The sequence below is a fragment of the Carcharhinus amblyrhynchos genome, chromosome 31 (genome assembly GCF_965287045.1).
Source record: "Carcharhinus amblyrhynchos chromosome 31, sCarAmb.v2.hapA, whole genome shotgun sequence".
Classification (NCBI taxonomy): domain Eukaryota; kingdom Metazoa; phylum Chordata; class Chondrichthyes; order Carcharhiniformes; family Carcharhinidae; genus Carcharhinus; species Carcharhinus amblyrhynchos.
The window spans coordinates 1,317,799-1,341,627 of record NC_137354.1 but is presented as its reverse complement, the minus strand read 5'-3'; the positions used below and the strand labels follow the sequence as shown (position 1 = coordinate 1,341,627).

The window sequence follows — 23,829 nt, the reverse complement described above, 5'->3', positions numbered from 1 at the left end:
GTGATAAAAAGCCAGAGCACAGCCTCTTGGGAAGGGACTGGTTACAGAAAATCCACCGAGATTGGCAACAGATTTTTGAAAGTACATATGGCAGATCAGCCTTCTCAAAAGTCAACCCACAGAAAGCGACTGGCTCGGACAGGGTACCCAGACAAGCACTCAGATCCTGCGTGGATCAATTGGCACGGGTAATCGCAGACATCTTCACCCACTCTTTATACCAATCTGAACTCCCTGTCTGCTTCAAGAAGATGACCACGATCCCAGTACCAAAAAAAAGCAAGGCAGTGTGCCTTAATGGCTATCAGCCGGTGGCTCTGACATCCATTATTATGAAGTGTTTCAAAAGGCTAGTCATGGCACAAATCATTTCTGGTCTCCCAGATTGCCTGGAACCACCATAGTTTACCTACGACCACGACGGATCCACAGCAGGTGCTAACTCCCTGGCCCTACACTCAACCCTGGAACACCTGGATAACAAGGACACTATGTCAGACACCTATTTATTAACTACAGAACAGTCTTCAAAACCATTATTCAACACCATAACACCATTGAACTCTTCTCCAAACTCTAGGGTCTGGGGCTTGGCTCCTCACCCTGTGACTGGATCCTAGATTTCCTAACCAATTAACTTTCAAAAGTCATTTGGAGGAGTCTGAGCAGGCAAAGGAACATCTGGTAAATGGCAGGTTTTCAAAAGTGTGGTAACCAGGCCTTCAGAGTAAACACATTCCTCTTAGAGTGAAGGACAAGGCTGGCAGAAGTAGGGAACCTGGATGACTTGGGATATTGAGGCCCTGGTCAATAAGAAGAAAGAGGCACATGACATGCATAGGCAGCTGGGATCAAATGAATCCCTTGAAGAGTATAGGAGGTGTAGTGGTAGAGTTAAGAGAGAAATCAGGAGGGCAAAAAAGGGACATGAGATTGTTTTGACAGATAAGACAAAGGAGAATCCAAAGAGATTCTACAAATACATAAAGGGCAAAAGAGTAACAAAGAAGAGAGTAGGGCCTCTTAATGATCAACAAGCTCAGCTGTGAACGGAACCACAAGAGATGGGTGAGATCCTAAATGAATAAATCCAATGATAAATCCCCGGGACCTGATGAAGTGTATCTCAGGATATTGTGGAATTGTCGACAGCCACAGGTGAGGTGCCTGAAGATTGCAGGGTGGCAAATATCGTGCAGGGGAAAGTCTGGGAACAACAGGCCAGTGAGCCTCACATCTGTGATGGGTAAACTGTTGGAAGGTATTTTGAGAGACAGCATCTACAGGCATTTAGAGATGCAAGGACTGATTAGGGACCATCAACATGGCTTTCTGACTGGAAAATCATGTCTCACAAATTTGATTGAGTTTTTTTGAAGGGGTAACCAAAAAGGTAGATGAGGGCAGTGCAGTTGATGTTCTCTACATGGACTTTAGCAAGGCCTTTGACAAGGTATCACATGGTAAGTTGTTGTATAATGTTAAATCTCACAGGATCCAGCGTGAGGTATCTAAATGGATACAAAATTTCTTGACAGAAGCCGGAGGGTGATTGTGGAGGGTTGTTTTTCAAACTGGAGGCCTGTGACCAGCGGTGTGCTTCAGGGATCAGTGCTGGGTCCACTGTTATTTGTCATTTATATTAATGATTTGTATGTGAATATGGGAGGCATGGTTAGTAAGTTTTCAGATGACGCCAAGATTGGTGGCATAGTGGACAGTGAAGAAAGTTATCTCCGATTGCAGCGGGATCTTGCTCAATTGGGCCAGTGGGCAGATGGAGTTTAATTTAGACAAATGTGAGGTGACACATTTCAGTAGATTGAACCAGGGCAAGACTTACTCAGTTAATGGTAGGACACTGGAGAGAGTTACAGAACAAAGGATCTTGGGTTACATGTTCATAGCTCCTTGAAAGTGGTGCCACAGGTGGACAGAGTGGTAAAGAAGGCATTCGACATGCTTGGTTTCATCGGTCAGAACACTGAATACAGGAGTCAAGATGTCTTATTGAAGTTGTACAAGACATTGCTAAGGCCACACTTGGAATGTGTGCGCAGTTTTGGTCACCCTATTATAGAAAGGATATTACTAAACTAGGAAGAGTGCAGAAAAGATTTATTAGGATGCCACCAGGACTTGATGGTTTTGAATTATATGGAGAGGCTAGACAGACTGGGATGTTTTTCTCTGAAGCATAGGAGGCTGAGGGGGTGACCTTATAGAGATCTATAATATAATGAGGGGCATAGATAAGGTTACCTTTTCCCAAACGTAGAGGAATCTAAACTAGAGGGCATAGGTTTAAGGTGAGAGGGGAGAGATACAAAAGTGTCCAGAGGGGCAATTTTTTCACACAGAGTGTGGTGAGTGTCTGGAACAAGCTGCCAGAGGTAGTAGTAGAGGCAGGTACAATTTTCTCTTTTCATAAGCATTTAGATAGTTACATGGGTACGATGGGTATAGAGGGATATGTGCCAAATTCAGGCAATTGGGATTAGCATAGGGGTTTAAAAAAAAGAGCGGCATGGACAAGTTGGGCCGAAGGACCTGTTTCCATGCTATAAACCTCTATGATTTTAACCCACAGATCGCAGTCAGTAAGGATAGGCAACATTGCCTTCTCCACAATCATCCTCAACACTGGTACCCCACAAGGCTGTGTTCTTAGCCCCTTACAATACTCCTTATACATTTCTGATTGTGTGGCCAAATTCCCCACCAACTCAATTTTCAAGTTTGCTGATGAGACCACTAGAGTGAGTTAGATCTCAAACAACGATGAGACAGAGTACCCGAATGAGATAGAGAATCTGGTGAACTGGTGCGGCAACAATAATCTCTCCCTCAATCTCAACAAAAACTTCAAGTTTTTAGGTGTCCAGATCACCAACAACCTGCCTATACCAACATTATAGTTAAGAAAGCCACAAATGCCTCTGCTTTCTCAGGAGTCTAAAGAAATTTGGCATGTCTGCCATGACTCTCATCACCTTTTACAGATGCACCTCGGAAAACATCCTTTTTGGTTGTGTCACAGCTTGGTATGGTTCCTGCCCTGTCCAAGACCGCAAGAAACCACAAAGAATTGTGAAAGAAGCCCAGTCCATCACACAAACACGCCTCCCATCATTGACTCTGTCTACACTTCCCACTGCTTGAGAAAAGCAGCCAGCATGATCAAGGACATCACACACTCCGGACATACTCTCTTCCACCTTTTTCTGTCGTGAAAAAGAGACAAAAATCTGAGGTCGTGTACCAACCAACTCAAGAACAGCTTCTTCCCTGCTGCCATCAGACTTTTGAATGGGTCTACATCATATTGAGTTGATCTTCCTCTACACCCTGGCTATGACTGTAATTCTACATTCTGCACCCTCTTCTTTCCATCTCTATGTACAATATGCTTTGTCTGTATCGCGTTCAAGAAACAATATATGTATATTAGTACATGTAACAATAATAAATCAAATCAATTTTAAAAAATGGGTACTGGAAATTTATACAAAGTCATTGGGAAGTATACCGAAGTGTTCCAAGGCCGAGGGAAGATTAAAGGTGCTAAGACCAAAGTCTACATGGACACTAAGTCCTGACCTAAATACTTCAACACACAACCAGTCCATTTTGCCCTACGTGCTAAAGTAGAGGCCGAATTGGAACACCTAGAGAAACCTGGCATTATGCACCCAGCACAATTTGGGCCATGCCAATTGTCTGAGTTTTAAAACTCTCTGGGTGATGTTTGAATCTGAGGAGTTACTGCAAAGGGAGAGTTTGGATGGGCTTGTCCAGCAACTTGTCTAGCATGTTAGAGTTTGATTAAAAAGGGAAAAATGTGTGTTCCTGGTCAACGAGATAACGTGCCTCATGTACAGAATTGACTAGGATGGATGATACCCTGTCAAAGAGAAGCTAAAGGTCATAAGAGGAGCTCTGACTATATACAACAGAAATACAATGGTGTTCAAGTCTTTCCCATGTCTCATAAATGACGATGGAAAGTTCAACCTGAACTTGGCCACTCTGCTGGTATGCCTCCATTTACTGTTAAAAAAAAATCAGAAATGACCATGGCAAATGTTGCAAGAGGTAGCCTTTGTAAACATCAAATAACAATTGCTGTCAACAAATATACTAGTCCATTATATCCTCCTGACACTACTCCTTGTAACCTGCAATGCCTCCCCCTATGGGATAGGTGTGTATTATTGCACCATTTAGATAATGTGACAGAATGTCCGATCGCATGTGCATCACAAACCTTGGCAAATGCAGACAGGAAGTATGTCGACATCAAAAAGAAGGTTTGGCCATGGTGTTCACAGTGGAAAAGTTCCACCAGTACATCTGTGATTGTCATTTTACCAGATTAACTGATCACAATCCTCTCTTGAGTCTCTTCAAGGTGATTATTCCCATTGTATCAGTCCAATACTGGGCCCTGCTATCAGATGCCTATGAATATACTTTAGAACATCATCTAGGAAGGCACCTCACCAATGCGGATGCCTTGAGCCACCTGCCGCTACCCATCACCCTAACTTTTCCCCGGAAGATGAATGAAGTTGTCATGATTCTGAACTTCACGGGCACTCTGCCAGTATTCACCATGCAAATCTTGGCATGGACCCAGAAAACTCAACATTGGTGACATTATGTCATGTTGCCCTAAACAGGACTGGGCCTGCTGAAGTGTCCCAGGTAGGGACGAGTGTGCGTACACCACCGGAATGGTTTTACTTTGCATTCTGTAATAAACTATGTTCCTTTCCAATCGAGCTTCTTCAGTCTTTACATCTGGAAGTTTTGCCCCCAGGAAGCTGTTGAGACTTTGGATCAGTTGAAAATTTACAGAGACAGATTGTGTTTAGACGAGTTAGCCAGGAAAGACCTAAAGAGAGAGCTAAGAAGAGCCAGGAGGGGACATGAGAAGTCTTTGGAAGATAGGATCAAGGAAAACCCTAAAGCTTTCAATAAGTATGTCGGGAATAAAAGAATGACTAGGGTAAGATTAGGGTCAGTCAAGGACAATAGTGGGAAGGTGTGCGTGGAATCCGAAGAGATAGGAGAGGTACTAAATGAATATTTTTCCTCAGTATTCACACAGGAAAAAGACAACGTTGTCGAGGGGAATACTGAGATACAGGCTATTAGACTAGACAGGATTGAGGTTCATAAGGAGATGGTGTTGGCAATTCTGGAAGGTATGAAAATAGATAAGTCACTTGGGCCGCTTGGGATTTATCCTAGGATTCTCTGGGAGGCTAGGGAGGAGATTGCAGAGCCTTTGGCTTTGAACTTTAGATCGTCATTGTCTACAGGAATAGTGCCCGAAGATTGGAAGTTAGCAAATGTTGTCCCCTTGTTCAAGGAGAGTAGAGACAACCCTGGTAATTATAGACCAGTGAGCCTTACTTCTGTTGTGGGCAAAGTTTTGGAAAGGATTATAAGAGATGATTTATAATCATCTATAAAGGAATAATTTGATTAGGGATAGTCAGCACGGTTTTGAGAAGGGTAGGTAGTGGTTCACAAACCTTATTGAGTTCTTTGAGAGGGTGACGAAAGAGGTGGATGAGGGTAAAGCAGTTGATGTGGTGTATATGAATTTCAGTAAAGCGTTTGATAAGATTCCCCACAGTAAGCTATTGCAGAAGATACAGAGGCATGGGATTGAGGGTGATTTAGCAGTTTGGATCAGAATTTGGCTAGCTGCAAGAAGACAGAGGGTGGTGGTTGATGGGAAATGTTCATCCTAGAGTTCAGTTACTAGTGGTGTGCTGCAAAGATCTGTTTTGGGGCCACTGATGTTTGTTATTTTTTATAAATTACCTGGATGGGGGTGTAGAAGGATGGGTTTGTAAATTTGCAGATGACACTGAAGTCAGTGGAGTTGTGAACAGTTGAAGGATGTTGCAGGTTACAGAGGGACATAGATAAGCTGCAGAGCTGGGCTGAGAGGTGGCAAATGGAGTTTAATGTGGAAAAGTGTGAAGTGATTCACTTTGGAAGGAGTAACAGGAACACAGAATACTGGGTAAGTTACTTGGTAGTGTGGTTGACTAGAGAGATCTCGGTGTCCAAGTGCATAGACCCCTGAATGTTGACACCCAGGTTGACAGGGTTGTTAAGAAGGCGTACGGTGTGTGAGCTTTTATTGGTAGAGGGTTTGAGTTTCAGAGCCATGAGGTCATGTTGCAGCTGTACAAAACAGTGGCCGAGATGCCGCTTTTGGCTAAGATCAAGTATAGTATCGACATGCTGCACTTGGTTGAAGTCATTAGGTTACATTTCAGCTTCTTTTGAAGCAATTTTTTAAAGTGGCATCTTGGCCTTTTGACTAAGATGCAAATAAGATCAAGCTTTGGAGGAGGAGCCTACTCCAATCAGCTTGGATCATGTAGATCAAGCCCAAGACAGGTGGTGAGAGCCCTGTCTTGTCAGCTTGGATCAGGAATGTCCCAACTTGTTGGGACTCTGAATTGGATTGGATTGGAATAAAGGTTAAAAAAAAAATTTTTTAAACTACCCAGCCTCTGGGGGAACAGTAACCACGACACCACACAACCCTGCCACAGCAACCTCGAAGACGTGCCGGATCATCAACACGGATGCCATCAACTCACATGAGAACACCATCCACCAGGTACACGGGACATATTCTTGCATCTCGGCCAACGTGGTCTACCTAATTTGCTGCAAGAAAGGATGTCCTGAGGCATGGTACATTGGGGAGACCATGCAAACACTGTGACAATGGATGAATGAACACCACTTGACAATTACCTGCCAAGAGTGTTCTCTTCCTGTTGGCTAACACTTCAGCAGTCACGGGCATCCGGCCTCTGATCTTGGGTAAGCGTTCTCCAAAGTGGCTGTCACGACACACGACAACACAGAGTCGCTGAGCAGAAACTGATAGCCAAGTTCTGCACACATGAGGATGGCCTCACCCAGGATTTTGGGTTCATGTAGCACTACCTGTAACCCGCACGATTTGCCTGGGCTTGCAAAATCTCTCTAACTGACCTGGCTGGAGACAATACACATCTCTTCAACCTGTACTTAATGTGCTCTCCACTCACATTGTCTGTACCTTTAAGACTTGATTACCTATAAAAAATCACATTCCAACCATTATTTTGTAAATTGAGTTTGTGTCTTCATATGCCGTGTTTATGAACAGAACTCCCACTCACCTGACAAAGGAGCAGCGTTCCAAAAGCTAGTGGTGTTTGCTACCAAATAAACCTGTTGGACTTTAACCTGGTGTTGTGAGATTTCTTGCTGTGTTTATCCACTCAATCGAGCACGGAGCTGTCAGTTCTGGCAGTTATTCAAACATGGCCTGAGTTCACTGTCTGATCCCTAAAGATTTCCCTGCGTGCTTTACAAGGAAATCCCCTCATCTGGAGCTCTTTAATCTAACTCACACAGCTGTCACAATCTCTGGCTGCTGATAACCCTTCGCAATGCCTGAATTCAGCACAGTAGCATCAGTCTGGGCCAACACTCTCTGACAATCCTTCTGATACTTCATGATTGTCAATTTACTTGGTCTGAATCAAGGGCACAATAAATCCCCAGTTACCTGAGGATTAGAGATGTGAAAGTGTCAGAACAGGAAATGTGAAGAACATTCCAATTTTCCAAATGGTAATTGGAGACTTCAGTGTTGTCCAGCTATCCAATGACCAGATGAGGTTTGGACTGGACTGGATACAAGGATGGTGGTTGAAAGAACAGCAAAGGTTATTTTATCCAACAGAGGGTTCACGAACATCCCATCTCCACCACATCCATCCCCAACCTTAAACTTTAGGGCTTCATCCTTTTAGCATAGAAACAACAGATGCACAGATGAGAAAGTAATTGGTAGTAAAATGTTTATCTCCTCTAACAGGAAGACGGCACATTCTGCTCTTGTTCCTGACATGACTCGATGGCACAAAGTTCTCTGCTGCGTATCAATCATGAAATGTACCAGACATCTTTCCCCTCGTTATGTTGTGCACCCTCTGTTCATATTGCTTCAGGCAATTCAAGTGCTGCATTTATTTATTGTACAACCTTTCAGATTTCTTACTGTCCACTTCAACAGTCTGTTATAGCATTCCTGACAGAGATGTTGAAATAAGATTTTCAGAGGGGACACAAGGCTGTGTTAGGTGAAGGACTGGCGACTACAAGCTTGCCACAACCCAGGGAACCTCTTCCACTAATATCAACATTAATCAGGATACGAGATACTCTTCACTCCTTCCACTCTCATTCAAAGCAATCACAGACTCCGAAACTGGGGAGAAAGTAAGTTCATGTCAAACTCAAACCTTGCCAATAGGGGGAGTTTCAGATTCTGGATTATTCCTTATGTAACCGAATCACAGGTAATGAATGAATGATTATTTTGAAAATTTGTGTTACAATTTGATCAAAACATTCACAAAGTTCAGATGAATATTGTATGTACCACAGTCTGGGAGTCAAAACTATGTTATTCATGTTGCAATTTAACATAAACAAAACACGAGAGTGGGGGGTGATTCTCCCAGACCGCTCGCATCTCCCAGCACATCCGCACTGGAAATTGGCAGGGAAGTGGATATATTATGCTAATGCACGTTACCATATACTTTAAATGTGATTAGAGAGACCGAGACTGAATTCTCTGGGTCCAATAGCATTTCTCATCCCGCGAGGAGCATTTCACTGTGGCGGGGATCAGACTGGCTCCCCACATTTGGGGAGCTCGTGGCCTGACCCTGCTGGAGTGAAGGGGCCTCCCAGAGACTGGGGCAGCAGGAGGTTGCCATTGGCACCCTGTCAATGGCAGCCTGTGCCCCCGGCACTGCCCAAGAGGCAAAGTGCCAATAGCTGGGGGCACCTTGCCACTGCACATTGGGCACAGGACTGTGACAAGGGGCTGCAGCCTATGGGGGGTGGTGGGGACATCAGTTGGGTTGGAGGGTCCCGCTGTCACTCTGCATAGGGATTGGTGGGGGAGGAGGGTGGCATGGGGGTTTGGGACTTCGAGTGAGGTGGGGGGGTGGTGTTAGGACAACTAGTGGGGTATGGGAGGGATCTGGTGGGAGGCAGCAGATCGGGGCTGCTGGGCAGGGGAGGGGGGGGAGTGTGGGAGTTGTGGCTGTGCCAGACCATTGTTGAGGGGCCAGCGATTGGACCTTTGGGAGTTGGGGGGGAAGGGGGGCACTGCTGGAAAGCCAGGCATGAGGGGATTGCAGGGCTGGCCAGCGATCGAGCTGGCCACCAATTAGGAGGATGGCAGTGCAGGGTCACTGCTGATGCACTGATCTTGGCAACAAAAGCACAGTGGCCCGCTCAGAGCTATGCTGCCAGCTTCTCGGGTGGCAATAAGCCCTCCCCTTGAATTCTGGAGTGAATTACACTGGGACACTCTGAAGTGCTGCGTCAGAGAGAGTTATTTTGAAGCTCCCACTGAAAAAATAGTGGGATTTACTCCAGTTTTCACACAAATTCGACACTTGGGGATTTTTTTGGGAGAATTCCATCAAGATCTTAACACTGAAAATGATGAAACATTTAAAAGATTTTCACACTTCTTTTTGAGGTTGTTTTGACTGTACTTGCAAACCAAGTTTTTAAAACCTAACCAATGGGATAGATTTGACAATTGGATCTGAGTTTTAGTTTGAAGGATTATTCTTGGAGTTACAGTTCGGCCTGACAGTAGTTGGTTGAGTGTAAACCTGCACAAAGTGTGGAGTTAGCTGACCTGCTGCATTCTGCGGCAAATCACTCACCATAGTTGCTGTCGTAGAAAACAATGAACTTCTGCCACCGAAGCTCATTGACTAGTCGAAGTGTGACATCCCCGATTCGGACAGGAGGTCGAGCAGGAAGTGTGTACTCCTCCAGGTCGGGATTCTGGATGAGCTGACAGGCAGTACGAGGAGAGCCTGCATTACTGCGCTGTACAAAGAGATGAGGAATATGCATGGTGTCTGTGAGAGACTGGAGGGCAGTGGCTGAGGTGCATCCAGTGGAAGATACCAGGGCGAGGATTCCTTGAGTCATCAGGTCACATGCTGTCACACAAAAAGAAAGAAACAATTAATCCCCAACTGTTGGGTAAAAAGGACATTAATATGATGAAGTGGTAGTTTGGCGATAATTAAGTGGAGGGTACAGCTGAAACAGTGAGTGTAAAACTAGCCTCATTACTCTGCCACTGCACAGGGGGAATGTCAGAATCCAAGGTGGTTCTGTCTTTGATTTTTGCTTTGTGTGGCAACAGCTTCTGTCCACCAGAATTTTACTCAAGCCCAGATTTAAAAAATCCCCACATTCTGCAGACTGCAGAGGTCAATGAAGAAAAGTAGTTTGGAAAACCAGACTGCCATAACTCTACACAACTAATTTCACAATAATTACATAGATTAATCACCTTCCACAGGGAAAACTGCACAAGGAACTTAAAATGTTATGCTGGCAAACCAGATAAGATTACATTGCGCCATACAGGCACAGAGAAATTTACTGTGTCTAACACTTACTGTACCTACTCTGGGTGTGTTTGATGGGACAATATAGTTGGAACTTTATTCTGTGTCTAATTAATGCTGTACCTGCCCTGGGCGTGTTTAATTACACACATTATAGCACATTTCAAAATCTGAGACAATCAGAAAGCACTTTTCAGCCACCCAAGTATTTCCTTAAGAAACCAATTTGCACACAACAGGGTCTCACAATGAGATAGATGTTTGATATAATGAACATGGTTGAGGGGTAAATATTGGCCGTGACACCAAGCCAGAGAATTTCACCCATAATTCTTCCCTCTCTCTTCTCATTTTCTTTCCGTTACTTGTTTCTCTGCAGCTGAAAAGAATGTAGAACAACAAAGTTCTCCTCCAACAATCTCAATCTGGAATCAGGTGAGGAAGATTACTGTGCCCATTCTAGCTCCTTCTTCACAAAAGAAGACTTCCAAAAAAATGGATTTGAACTAATTCCTGGACTACCAGTACCTCTCCACTTCCCTCTGGGCTGTTCCAAATGCTAGTCCCACACAGTTTCAGACATTGGTTCTGAAACTGTCCCTTATTGTAACCTGTGGCCTGTTCTCTCACTGTTTGATTGAAGCGCTATTTGCTGCATGATGTACTGTTTAAAATTCTGACCTGCATGAGATGCACTCTCAGTTCTCATTGAGCCTTACAGCAAACCATTCAGCTACCTTGGCCATCTTGGCTCTTTTGAAGATCTGTCCAGTTTAGTCCAGCTTTTTATCCAAATCCCTGACGATATGTCCTCAAATATAATTCAATTTGAAAGTTCCTATGGAAACCGCTTCCTCACCATTTTCAAGTTGTTTGTTCAGAGCTTAGCAATTGCTATGTGAAGATGTTTTTCTCATTGTTCTTCTAGTTTTTGTGCTAATTATTTTAAATCTATGACTGGTTATCAACCCACTTGTTGGAAGAAATAACTTCCCTGCCACTTTATCTATCAAAACCCTTCATAATTTGAGCACCTCTATTGGATCTCCCCTCCATTTCTCTGAGAGGAATTGACGCTTAAGTTTATTTATTAGTCACAAGTCAGCTTACATTAACACTGCAATGAACATAGAACATAGAACACTACAGCACAAACAGGCCCTTCGGCCCACAAGTTGCGCCAATCGTATCCATACCTAACAGGCCATAGAACTATCTATAACTCCCAATCCCATTAAATCCCATGTACTCATCCAGAAGTCTTTTAAAAGACCCCAGCAAGTTCGCCTCTACCACCACCAACAGCAGCTGATTCCACTCACTCACCACCCTCTGAGTGAAAAACTTACCCCTGACATCTCCTCTGTACTTGCTTCCCAGCACCTTAAACCTGCGTCCTCTCGTAGCGACCATTTCAGCCCTGGGAAATAGCCTCCAATAATCCACCCTACCTATGTCTCTCAACATTTTATAAACCTCTCTCAGGTCACCTCTCAACCTTCGTCTCTCCAGGGAGAAGAGACCTAGCTCCCTCAACCTATCTTCATAAGGTATGCCTCCCAATCCAGACAACATCCTTGTGAATCTCCTCTGCACCCTCTCTATAGCTTCCACATCCTTCCTGTAGTGAGGCTACCAGAACTGCGCACAGTACTCCAAGAGGGGTCTGACAAGGGTCTTATAAAGTTGCAGCATTACCTCCTGACTCCTAAACTCAATCTCTCGATTAATGAAGGCTATCACACCATACGCCTTCATGACCACATCCTCTACCCGCGAGGCTGATTTAAGAGTCCTATGGACCCAGACCACACAGTCCTTCTGCTCCTCAACACTGCTAAGACTCCTACCCTTGATGTTGTGGTCCTTTATCCCATTGGACCTGCCAAAATGGGCCACTACACATTTATCCGCGTTGAAGTCCATCTGCTACTTCTCCGACCAATCTCGCATCCTATCTATGTCTCACTGCAACTTCTGACACCCCAATGAAGTTACTGTGAAAATCCTTTATTCGCCATACTCTGGCGCCTGTTCGGGTCAATGTACCTAACCAGCACATCTTTCACACTGTGGCAGGAAATCGGAGCACATGGAGGAAACCCACACAGATGTGGGGAGAACATGCAGACTCTGCATAGATGGTGACCCAAGCCGGGAATTGAACCTGGATCCCTAGTACTGTGAGACAGCAATGCTAACCACTGTGCTACTGGGCCACTTCACTAATCTCACCAATAACTAAAATCCCCGATCCTATAAATCTTCTCTGTTCCCTGTGCAGTGCCCTGACACTCTTCGCAAAGCTGCTTCTGCTACTGTGGATCATTTACTTGAAAGTAGCATTTAACTCTGTCACTGAACAGGGGTGGCACAGTAGACAGTGGTTAGCACTGCTGCCTCTGAGTGCCAGGGACCTGGGTTCAATTCTGGCCTCGGGTCACTGCTGTGTGGCATTTGCATGTTCTTCCCATACCTGCGTGGGTTTCCTTTGGGTGCTCTGGTTTCCTCGCACAGTTTGAAAGACATGCTGGTTTGGTGCATTGACCCAAACAGGTGCTAGAGTGCGGCGACCATGAGATTTTCACAGTAACTTCATTGCAGTGTTAATTTAAGCCTACTTGTGATTAATAAATAAACTTTAAATAAACGCTAAAGAACAGGGCAGAATGTAAGAGAATGATTACCAGATTACTGTACGTAGTTATGTAGATAACTTCTCTTATTACTTATGTAGCGGCTACATAAAGGAATACCAAGCTCATTAATAGCAGTCAAGTAATGTTGGCCACAAGCTGCTCTTGCTGCCACAGGAGCAGCGCATTTAGCAGTAATTAAAAGAGTCATTAATTTATTGCACTCTCGGCCTCCAACTCTCACACTCACAGCCAAAACAGAAGCGGCTCGCTGACTGGAAGGATTTGGAATAAACTATAGAGGGTAATTTGCTAAATTCCTCCTTTGGCCTGGTACAAGCAGCATGTTACAAATTCAGAAAATCTCGCTCCTCACAGGGAAGATGTGAGTGGCCGATGGATGTTTAGTATCAAAAACCATGGCTGTAAAATTATGCTGAATAATTAGGAATAGTTACTACATTAAGGTGCAATTCCTTGCCTGTTATTTTAATCCAGGAGTTTACATGAAATTGGCAGATGAGCCTGTGTTAAACAGCAGTGACAGTGAATGTCTTCACAATTTCAACATTCACAGTGTAATGTTTTAGGCCTAAAGACAACTACCTGTCAATCCTACTCCCAGTCAGCCAATAGCAAGCGAGCAGGGACAGCTGGAAGTGGGTGGTGCGGAGGGGATGGGGGTCTTGAAGCTTTTCCATTCCGCTTCTTCTGCTGTGGAATGAGCTACCCACTGATCTTCTTTTATAGAACATAGAACATAACAGCGCAGAACAGGCCCTTCGGCCCACGATGTTGCGCCGACCAGTTACAAAACAATGACCCACTAACCGAAACCAATCCCTTTTCGTCCATAAGGTTTCAGAAGGAAATCACAGGAACTGGCCCATGACAGGCCAGACGCAGAAGTCAACCCCACAAACACTCTACTGCCACATGAAGGATGACTCTAGGATTTCTCGCTTTGAGATGTTTGCAAAATATTATTGCATAAGCTTTTCTCTATATCTCATACCTGCACACACGTCATTATAAATTCCTACGTCCGTATTTATATCAGAAAGTGTCATGTAAACGTGTCACACTGTAGTGACATCTTTCTGCTGGTGGTGGTGTTACATTACATGTGTCTCCCTACATCTCACCCAATACCATTGACTCTGTCTTGTAAATTGGTGATTTAACTGTAATGGGGTGAGAACAGAATGAATGACTTTAACTTGGGACTGATTTCACAGCTGAGTGTTTGAGTCCAACGATCGCTGTCCTATAAACATGAAGGTGATACTCAGACTGGGCTCCCCATTAGGATAACTGAGATGAGAAACTTCTAACTGTATACCACTGCCTCCTCTCACAGCTACTAGCCTGTTGAGTACGATTGCCAGTTTATTGGCAGTTACTAATGGGTTATGACTTGCCCGAGTAAAGGAATGCATTCACTAGGAATCCTGATGAGAACATCCCAATAGAATTCAAACTGGGCCTTTAGCTAACAAGCACAGGAAGGGGATTTTGTGTCATGTATTATTTAAAGAATTCAGAAATGACAGCATTCAATCCACAAAATGGCATTTTCTTCCATTTTAAATATTGATAAATCAAGACCATAAGACCATAAGACATAGTATCAGACTTGGGCCACTCAACCCATCGAATCGGCTCCGCCATTCAATCATGGCTGATATTTTTCTCATCCCCATTCCCCTGCCTTTTCCCCAAGCCCCTGATCCCCTTATTAATCAAGAATCTATCTAACTCTGTCTTAAAGGCATTCAATGACCCAGCCTCCACAGCCTTCTGTGACAAAGAGTCCCACAGATTCACCACTCTCTGGCTGAAGAAATTCCTCCTCATCTCTGTTTTAAAGGCTTTAGCCTGAGGTTGTGCCCACTGGTTCTAGTTTTTCCTACAATAGGAAACATCTTCTCCATATCCACTCTATCCAGGCCTCACAGTATCCTGTAAGTTTCAATAAGATCCCCCCCGTTATCCTTCTAAACTCCAATGAGTACAGACCCAGAGTCCTCAGCCGTTCCTCATACAACAAGCTCTTCATCCTTGTGAACCTTCTCTGGATCCTTTCCATGACCATCACATCCTTCCTTAAATATTGGGCCCAAAACTTCCCACAATACTCCAAATGGAATACTTCATGTTATGAGTTTAAGCAGCAGCTCTTTTTCAAGTTTACAGGACAGAAGTTTATGAAACAGTTTTAATTTGTTCTTGTACACATTCCCTAAGGGCGGATTTTTCTGTCTCTCCTCAAGGGATTCCCTTGTTGCTACCACACAATTCCGGGTAAAATTCCAGCACAAATATTCATCAGGCATTAATTATGACTGTTTCCAGCTCATTATTCACGACATAATCCTAATCATTATGTAACATCAACAGACAATTAGTTTAAACAAAAGAAAATGTTTCTTGCAGTGCACAATGTTAATATTGTCTGTATCTCGGAAAAGAAGATTAACCCAGTCTTCTTAACTCTTTTGGTGGTTTGGATGGACGCGAAAGATCTAATGAAAGAAGTGGGATGGCGCCTATAACTGACTATGCCCACTCTGCCCAAGAGGCAAAACCAAAAATTCACCCCCTCTAAAATAAATGAGTTGCAGACATTTGAGTGGCTGTTTTGATGCATCATTCGCTTTAATATAACCCCTCAGATGCCAGTATTTCTCACCAGCCTCTTGCAATGTGAGTAAGACTTCCCTGACTTGTTCACGGTGTTCTTGTTTCATTGACCTTGTATCAAAATGTCATCCACATGAAGTATAATGCCAGTATAATGGAGATTGTCCTTTGCAATAGTTCAGGGGCAGGTGTGGTGCCAAACGACAGATGGTTACACAGTTCTGTCCAAAGGATGTTTTGAAAGTAGTTAAGCGTTTGGACTCCTGGTCAAATGGCAATGCCAAAACATGCCTTCGATGTCAAATTTGGTGAATAAGGTGCTTTTTGCAAGTTTGGCCAGATTCTCATCTACCAAAACCATCAGATGTATTTCTCTGTCAATTGCCCTGTCAATGTAGATACAAATGGAGCCATTAGGATTCAGGGCTAGTATCTTAACAGAGTACCAGCTGGTTGGTTTAGTCACTGACAAAATAACTCCTTGTTGCAGCATCATCTCACTCTTATTCCTGACTATCTTTCAGGCCAGATTAGGCAAAGAAACTAAACACTTGTCTTGAGTATAATGTAACACATGGATTTTAGATAAACTAAGCCTGTAAAAAGTGTGGGTCAAATCATAACCTGTGTGGGGAATTTCCCCTCAATTCCACTTCAACATTGGCATTACCTGCTTTCAGAAGTAAGTTCAGGGTTATGCAGGCTATGTTTTCTCCTCAACAAAGAATATTCTTGGTTCTTGATAGCACAATGTTTCAGAAGCATCCTTCCCTCTGTATTCCAGTGTCGGATCTAGCTGGCCTTGAACATTCCCCCACCTTGCTGGACACTGAAGTTGAATTGAGGATGGTTGAACCTACACTCTATTCAGTCATGAAACTCTGCCACATAACACTGAGACACCAGCTCCTGTGTCCACCTTCAACAGGGTCAAATATCCATTTTCATCAATGTCAGTACTCTAATACTGGTCTGTATTTCTCTTTCTGTCTCCTAGGAAGGTGCTTTCCTGGTCGTCAAGGTCTTCAATTTCTTGAATGGAGATTTGTTGATCAGATTTCTCCATTTGTCTTGTAAACACTGATTTCCTGCAATGGCAGACCACTTTTAATTTGCTACATCAAATTGTGCAATTCAGACAGGGCATTCTTCTCGCTTGTAGACTTTCTCCCTGCCACAGCAGAAACATCGGAAATTGGAGAGTAGTACCCTTTCTGGGCATTTCTCATTGCTGACTTGCTGCAGCCTACACACCAAACAACTTCATCCAGCTGTTTTTGCAAGATTTTGTAGAATTTTTTGTCTCTGACAAAAGCCTCATTCTGCCTCTGCTCCTCAGTCTGTCTGCCTTGCTTCAATTCAAATCTTCCCGAGGTTATAAGAGATTCTCATGTAAAATGTTAATAGCTATTCGATCTCTATCCAGGTCATCTTTTAGTGTCCCATTCTCTGAATTTTCGACAAAGTGGTAAAATACACTAATGAATCTCTCAATGCCAGCACCCTGTTTTCGACCACAGTGATAACACTTCACCTGTTTAATGACAATATTTTTACTAAGTATGGGTCAAAAGCTCCAATGGCCTTCTTGTAGGAGTCTGTCTCTTCATTCACCCCCTCTAACCAGCACATCTTCTGCTATACTCACAACCTCATGCATCAAAGTTCATCTCTGTCCTCTTGTGAGACCTGGGGTGCTGCAGTACAGGATAAAAGTTCTTGGCTAATCTTGCCACTGCACGGACTATCTTTAGCTCTTTATATTTTGTAATGATTCTGGTAGGATCAAAGCAGTAATCCTGAATTGAGGTTGCCTTTCTTACACTGCTTGTCTTGGCAGGCACTGGGCTGCTCTCATTGCTTTGTTATCTCTGCTGTGGTTGCTGGGTTTGACCTTGGTTTCACTTGAAACTTTTCCTGCTGTTTTCTGCTGTTTCTCTGTGGGTGCAGTCATTGCTGTGACCACCTGTTATAAGGATTTTATCCTGAGACACATTAGCTTCTTATTCTGGAAGAGATCTTGTCGGGGATGATGGTCTATTGTTAAATACACATTTATTTACAGATTAGCTGTTTATGAAGGTTAAGACAAAGGCATTGCTATCCAAGGTACCTCTCAGTCATCGTTTCTCTGCAAGACATGCTGGATCATCGACATGGATGACATCATCTCACGTGAGAACACCATCCACCAGGTACATGGCACATACTCTTGTAATGCAGCCAACCTTGTCTACCTAATACGCTGCAGGAAAGAATGTCCCGAAGCATGGTACATTGGGGAGACCATGCAGACGCTACAACAACGGATGAACGAACATCACTCGACAATCACCAGGCAAGACTGTTCCCTTCATGTTGGCGAACATTTAAGCAGTCACGGGCATTCGGTCTCTGATCTTCAGATAAGCATTCTCCAAGGCGGCCTTCACGACACACGACAACGCAGAGTCGCTGAGCAGAAACTGATAGCCAAGTTCTGCACACATGAGGACGGCCTCAACTGGGATCGTGTTCATGTCACACTATCTGTAACCCCCAGGACTTGCCTTGAACTTGCAACATCTCACTTACTGTCCTGTCTGGAGACAATACACATCTCTTTAACCTATGCCTAATGCTATCTCCACTCACATTGTCTGCATCTTTAAGACTTGAATAGCAGGTTAGCTATAAAGACTTGCATTCAATCAGTATTGTCTAAACTGTGTGTGCCTTCTATATGCTCTGTTTGAGACCAGAGCTCTCCAATCACCTGACGAAGGGGCAAATCCCAAAAGCTCGTGGGTTTACTATCAAATAAACTGATTGGACTTTAACCTGGTGTTGTGAGACTTCTTACGTGACTCCTTGCACAGTCTTAGTAGTTATCATTAACATTAACCCTTTACAGAGTTCACACAATCCAAACTACAGACACTTCCAAGTCTGAATAGCCTTACAGGTTATGATTTGACCCTGGCAATTTTTCTATTTGAACTGATGCTAAATCGAGTTCCCTATTCAGGGTAAATTTTCAGGGTAAATTGATGCCGGACATTGTTTCATGCTAAACATAAGATACTGACCCTTTATCAGAGACTTCTTCAAACTAAGGCACGACTGAAAGGTAATTAACATTAGACATCACATTCACTCTATTAATAAATGATGGACTTTCATTCCAATATAGGTTCATTCACTGCTAACTCTCAGGAGATTCCAAACATCAAACTAAATAAGCAATCCAGCTGGTCTGAGAATCCTAATCATAGCAACAATGAGAGGATTAGATACTGAACAAGAATTGGAAGAATTCAGGCACCTAACTGAAGACGCACTGGATTAGATTGGTGTCCAGAGACAGAGACAGGATAAGACAAGATAGGTTGACGAGGGAAATAATTTGGGACAACAAATAATGGACAACAAATGCAGGTGTAGCTAACCTTGCCTAAATACTGTGAAAGAACAAAAAATGAGGCACAAAGATGGGGCCGCAGTAAGATAAGAACCAGAGGGCTGCATTGAAAAGGAAAAGTGAAGGAGATAACATTGAAAAATCCTCACCCATAACAAAGAAATTAAGAATAAATTCTCCAATTAAATCTCCAAGACTCTACATGGAATACAAACAAGTTAAATACAAAATTTTGATCCTCTCTGAACCTAATCCTTGACTTAACTCATCCTATCCTGCCCCCGAAGCTTCAGATCTTGTTTCTTTGATCTTTCATGGGATGTAGACATCATTTATTAAATTCAGGGAAAATTCCATCAGATTGAAAGATAGTGAATGCAACTCAATAATGAAGGGAGACAGAAAGCAGGAAACTACAGGCCAGTTACCTTAACATATGTTGTAGGGAAAATATAAGGAGTCATTCAGGACACTTAGAGAAATTCAAGGTAATCAAGCAGAGTCAAGATAGTTTTGTGGAAGGGAAATCATGTTTAACCAATGCTTTGAAATTCATTGAGGAAACGTGCTGTGGATAAAGAAGAATCTAAGTGCAGTGGATGCACTGTGCTTAGATTTCCAGAAGGTGTCACATCAGGTGTCACACTAAAGCTTATTGTGGAACATAGAAGCTCATGGTGCACATGGTAACATATTGGCATGAGTAATATTAGCTAACTAACAGAAACAGAGTAGACAAGCTGTATTGAGTGGTGTGCCATAGAGACTGTGCTGGGGCCTCAGCTTTTTACAATTTATATAACAGACTTGGATGAAGGGCCAAAGGAATGGTTACTAAATATGCTGATGGTACAAAGGTAGGTAGGAAAGAAAGATGAGACAAGGACATAAGGGATACAGAAGGTCAAGAGACTGGATAAAGATCTGGAAGATTAAGTATAATGTGGGAAAACGTGAAATTGTCCATTTTGGAAGGGAGAATACAAAGAAGCTTATTTACTAAATGGTGAGATATTGCAAAACTGTGAGATATAGAGGGACCTGGGTGTCCTAGTGCATGAATTGCAAACTGTTAGTAAACTGGTACTATTAGGAATTAGGAAAATTTATAGAATGTGATCATTTGTGAGGGGAATTGAATACAAAAATAGAGAGGTTATGCTTTAATTACATAGGGCGTTGGTGAGACCAGTCTGGAGTATGTGTACAGTATTGGTCACCTTATTTAAGAAACAATGTAAATGCTTTGAAAGAAGTTTAGGGAAAGTTTACTAGATTTTTTTTTTCTCTCCTTTCAGATATTGCCAGACCTGCTGAGATTTTCCAGCATTTTCTCTTTTGGTTTCAGATTCCAGCATCTGGAGTAATTTGTTTTTATTCAAGGTTTACTAGTGATACTTGGAAAAGCAGGTTTATATTACGAGGAAAAGCTGGACAGGCTGGTCTTGTATCCATTGATGTTTAGAAGAGTAAGAGATGACTTGAATGAAACCTTTAAGATCCTGAAGGATATTGACAGAGTGGATGTGAAGCGGATGTTTCCTCTTGTGGAGAATCTAGAGCTACGGATCGCTGTTTAAAAATAAGGTCACCCATTTAAATCAGAAGTTCGGAGATTTTCTTTCTCTCAGAGGGTCTATGGAACGCATGTCCTCAAAAGGCAGTAGAAACAGAATTGTTGAATATTTTAAGGCAGAGCCAGGTAAATTCTTGATAAACAATGGGGGTCAAAGGTTACTGTTGGAAAGAAGTCAGGGGCTGGTTGGTGGGGTTAATGGGAATGAGGTTACAAACAGATCAGCTATGATCTTATTGAACAGCAGAGCAGGCTTGTTGGGCTGAGTAGCCTATTCCTAATTTACATGCTCATATGTTCAGAGTCAACTATATTACTTTAGATCTGGAGTCACATGTAGGCCAGATCAAGATGGCAGATTTCATTCACTAAAGGACATGAGTTAACTAGATGGGTTAATGACAATTGATGATTGTTACCATAACTTTAATTCCAGATTTTTGTTAACTGAATTGGCCGCCATGGTGGATTTGAACGCATGTCCCTACAGTGTTAGCCTTGCCCCCTGGCTTATTAATCCAGCAAAATTAGCAACTGTCTCCCTTTGTGCTGGTGTTTTGAATACTGGTTTTACCGGATGCACATAGCCATTGCAGACGGTGAGTAATCTATATGATGTATTGATAACTGAAGGAAAACATTTTGCTGGGTGAAACAGAACTTTCACATCTTGAGCACCAGTTGTGTGCCTCAGCCCAAGGTCCAGGCATTTAATCTAGACTTCGCAATAAATAAAAAGGTATTTTTCGCTCAGAGGTCCATATTGAAATCTCTAATTTCAGCTGTCAGCCACTCATATGCCTGAAATAGGGAATATCGTTGACTGATGAGGCCCTGGGAGATTTAGTCCAGAGACAGAATGGATATAATTTCTACAAAGCAAAATATTGTGAAACTGTGCTGAAATTTGCTCAAATTCACATGGGCCATAGTAAAATAGAACGTCCTCAGCAGCTGCACATTTACTGCAGCTGGTTCAAGCACAACAGATTTTAAAACTTATTGGCAATGTTATATTAAAGCTGCTTTATTTAGCCTCACGTAGGAAATGAGCTTCAGGGAGTAAGAGTGAGACTGAAAAAGGGACTGGTCGCAAGAATGAGTTGAGACAGTGGAAGTGATATGGGAGCCCAAATTGACTGGAGGTCCCCTGAAGAGAGGGAGATCAGACAGGCGTACTGTCTTTATTGACAATGGACTGTGTGGAGCTACCATGCCAGTCACATTGCTTTTAAAAAATTAAATTTACTAATTATATTTTCAGTTTTCCCATTAATATCACCCCTCTTTGGTCTTGATAGCAGTTCTGTTAACAATTGAAAGATGCAAGATTTGTCCTTCAACAGACTGTGTCTTGGTCATGAAGAATTCTACAAAATCTTTAGCACACCACTTCATTTCCCAGTGACCAATTCAACTGACAAAAGAAATCTCTGTCTCACTCTGATGGCAAGACTTTCTAAATGGAAGAGGTGAAAAGGAAAGGGAGATTGCAGAGCTGGAGCTGCAAATGAAATGTCACAGAATACTGCACATTGGATTACAATCGTAAATTAGAACAACTCCTTGGGCCTTTTAAGAAAGGAATCATAAACTTCAGCAGCAAGCTATTAAACTGCACCGAGCACCTATCAATGCAACAACATTTGGAGAAAGAAATAATCAGCTGCTGGCTTGGTGAAACAGTGCTAACAACTGGCAGCGTGATCAGAAAACTCTGCAGAGCCGTAACCCCAGACTATTCTGTTCACTGGTGTCGTTTCAACAAATGGAGACTGTGAACACTTCAATTCTGAATATTTAGGACTTTCCGATGAGTGTTCAGGATAGTTGGTCTGTCACCAAATTCCTCCCACTGGAGGACTCAAAATTCACCCCATTGAACACTAGCCCTCTCACGCTGCATTGGGCAGCACTGGGCTACACTGGCCATTACCCATGGGATTCTCTGCAGCAGTACAACAAGGTCTTGCTGATAGAGGTATATAAAATGATGATGGGTATAGATAGAGTGAATGCATGTAGGCTTTTTCCACTGAGGCTAGGGGAGAAAAAAACTAGAGGACATGGGTCAAAGGGGAAAAGTTTAAAGGGAATATTAGGGGGGGCTTCCTCACACAGAGAGTGGTGTGAGTGTGGAATGCCAGATGAAGTGGTAAATGCGGGCTCACTTTTAACACTTAAGAAAAACTTGGACAGGTACATGGATGAGAGGGGTGTGGAGGGATATGGTCCATGTGCAGGTCAAGTGGGACTAGGCAGAAAAATGGTTCAGCACAGACAAGACCTGTTTCTGTGCTGTATGTGTTCTATAGTTCTACGGTCACTTTGACAACATTCCCGCCACTCATGACTTCAATAACCGACACGAGCAGCAGTGTCATGGGATCATCATCATCTCCAAGTCCCAGTTTGCGCACACACCACCTAAAAGGTCAGATATTACTGGTCATTCATCACCACTGAGTCACCAACCCCATCCATCACTTTGTACACACAGAGACATAGTTCCCAAAGAGAAGCCACATGCTGTCACCAGCCGCACATTGCTGGGGTTGCAGGGCTTTCCCCTACCCCTGCCAAGGCTGCAGGGCTATCCCCTATCTCTACTGGGGCTGTAGGGCTCTCCCCTATCCCTACCAAGGCTGCAGGGCTATCCCCTATCTCTGCTGGGGCTGTAGGGCTCTCCCCTATCCCTGCCAAGGCTGCAGGGCTATCCCTTATCTCTGCTGGGGCTATAGGGCTCTTCCCTATCCCTGCCAAGGCTGTAGGGGGTTCAGTAATGCTATCACTCTGGATTGGCAGCAGGGGGCAGCATTAATACCACACAGAATAGGTCATTCATCAAAAGACAATGAGTGATCGCAACTGTTCCACCAAAGTCAGTCAAATATCTCCTCACTCTGAACTCACTCACACATTCACACACACACGCACGCGCACACACTCACACGAACTCATTCTCACACTCACACACACACACACACACATACATTCATTCACTCAACACACACACACTCACTCACTTACTCACACACGCTCACAAACACAGACACACATTCACACACACTCACTCATACACAC

General features: G+C 43.3%; 1 protein-coding gene across 1 annotated transcript in view; it reads right to left on the bottom strand.

The window, feature by feature from the left end:
- Nucleotides 1–23,829, bottom strand: part of LOC145360388 (glutamate receptor ionotropic, delta-1-like) — an 800,432-nt gene that overhangs the window by 436,483 nt on the left and 340,120 nt on the right. Inside the window, exon 3 of the mRNA XM_080215582.1 lies at nt 9,789–10,073. Coding sequence (XP_080071708.1) covers nt 9,789–10,073 — 285 coding nt within the window. The remainder of the gene's footprint in view (nt 1–9,788; nt 10,074–23,829) is intronic.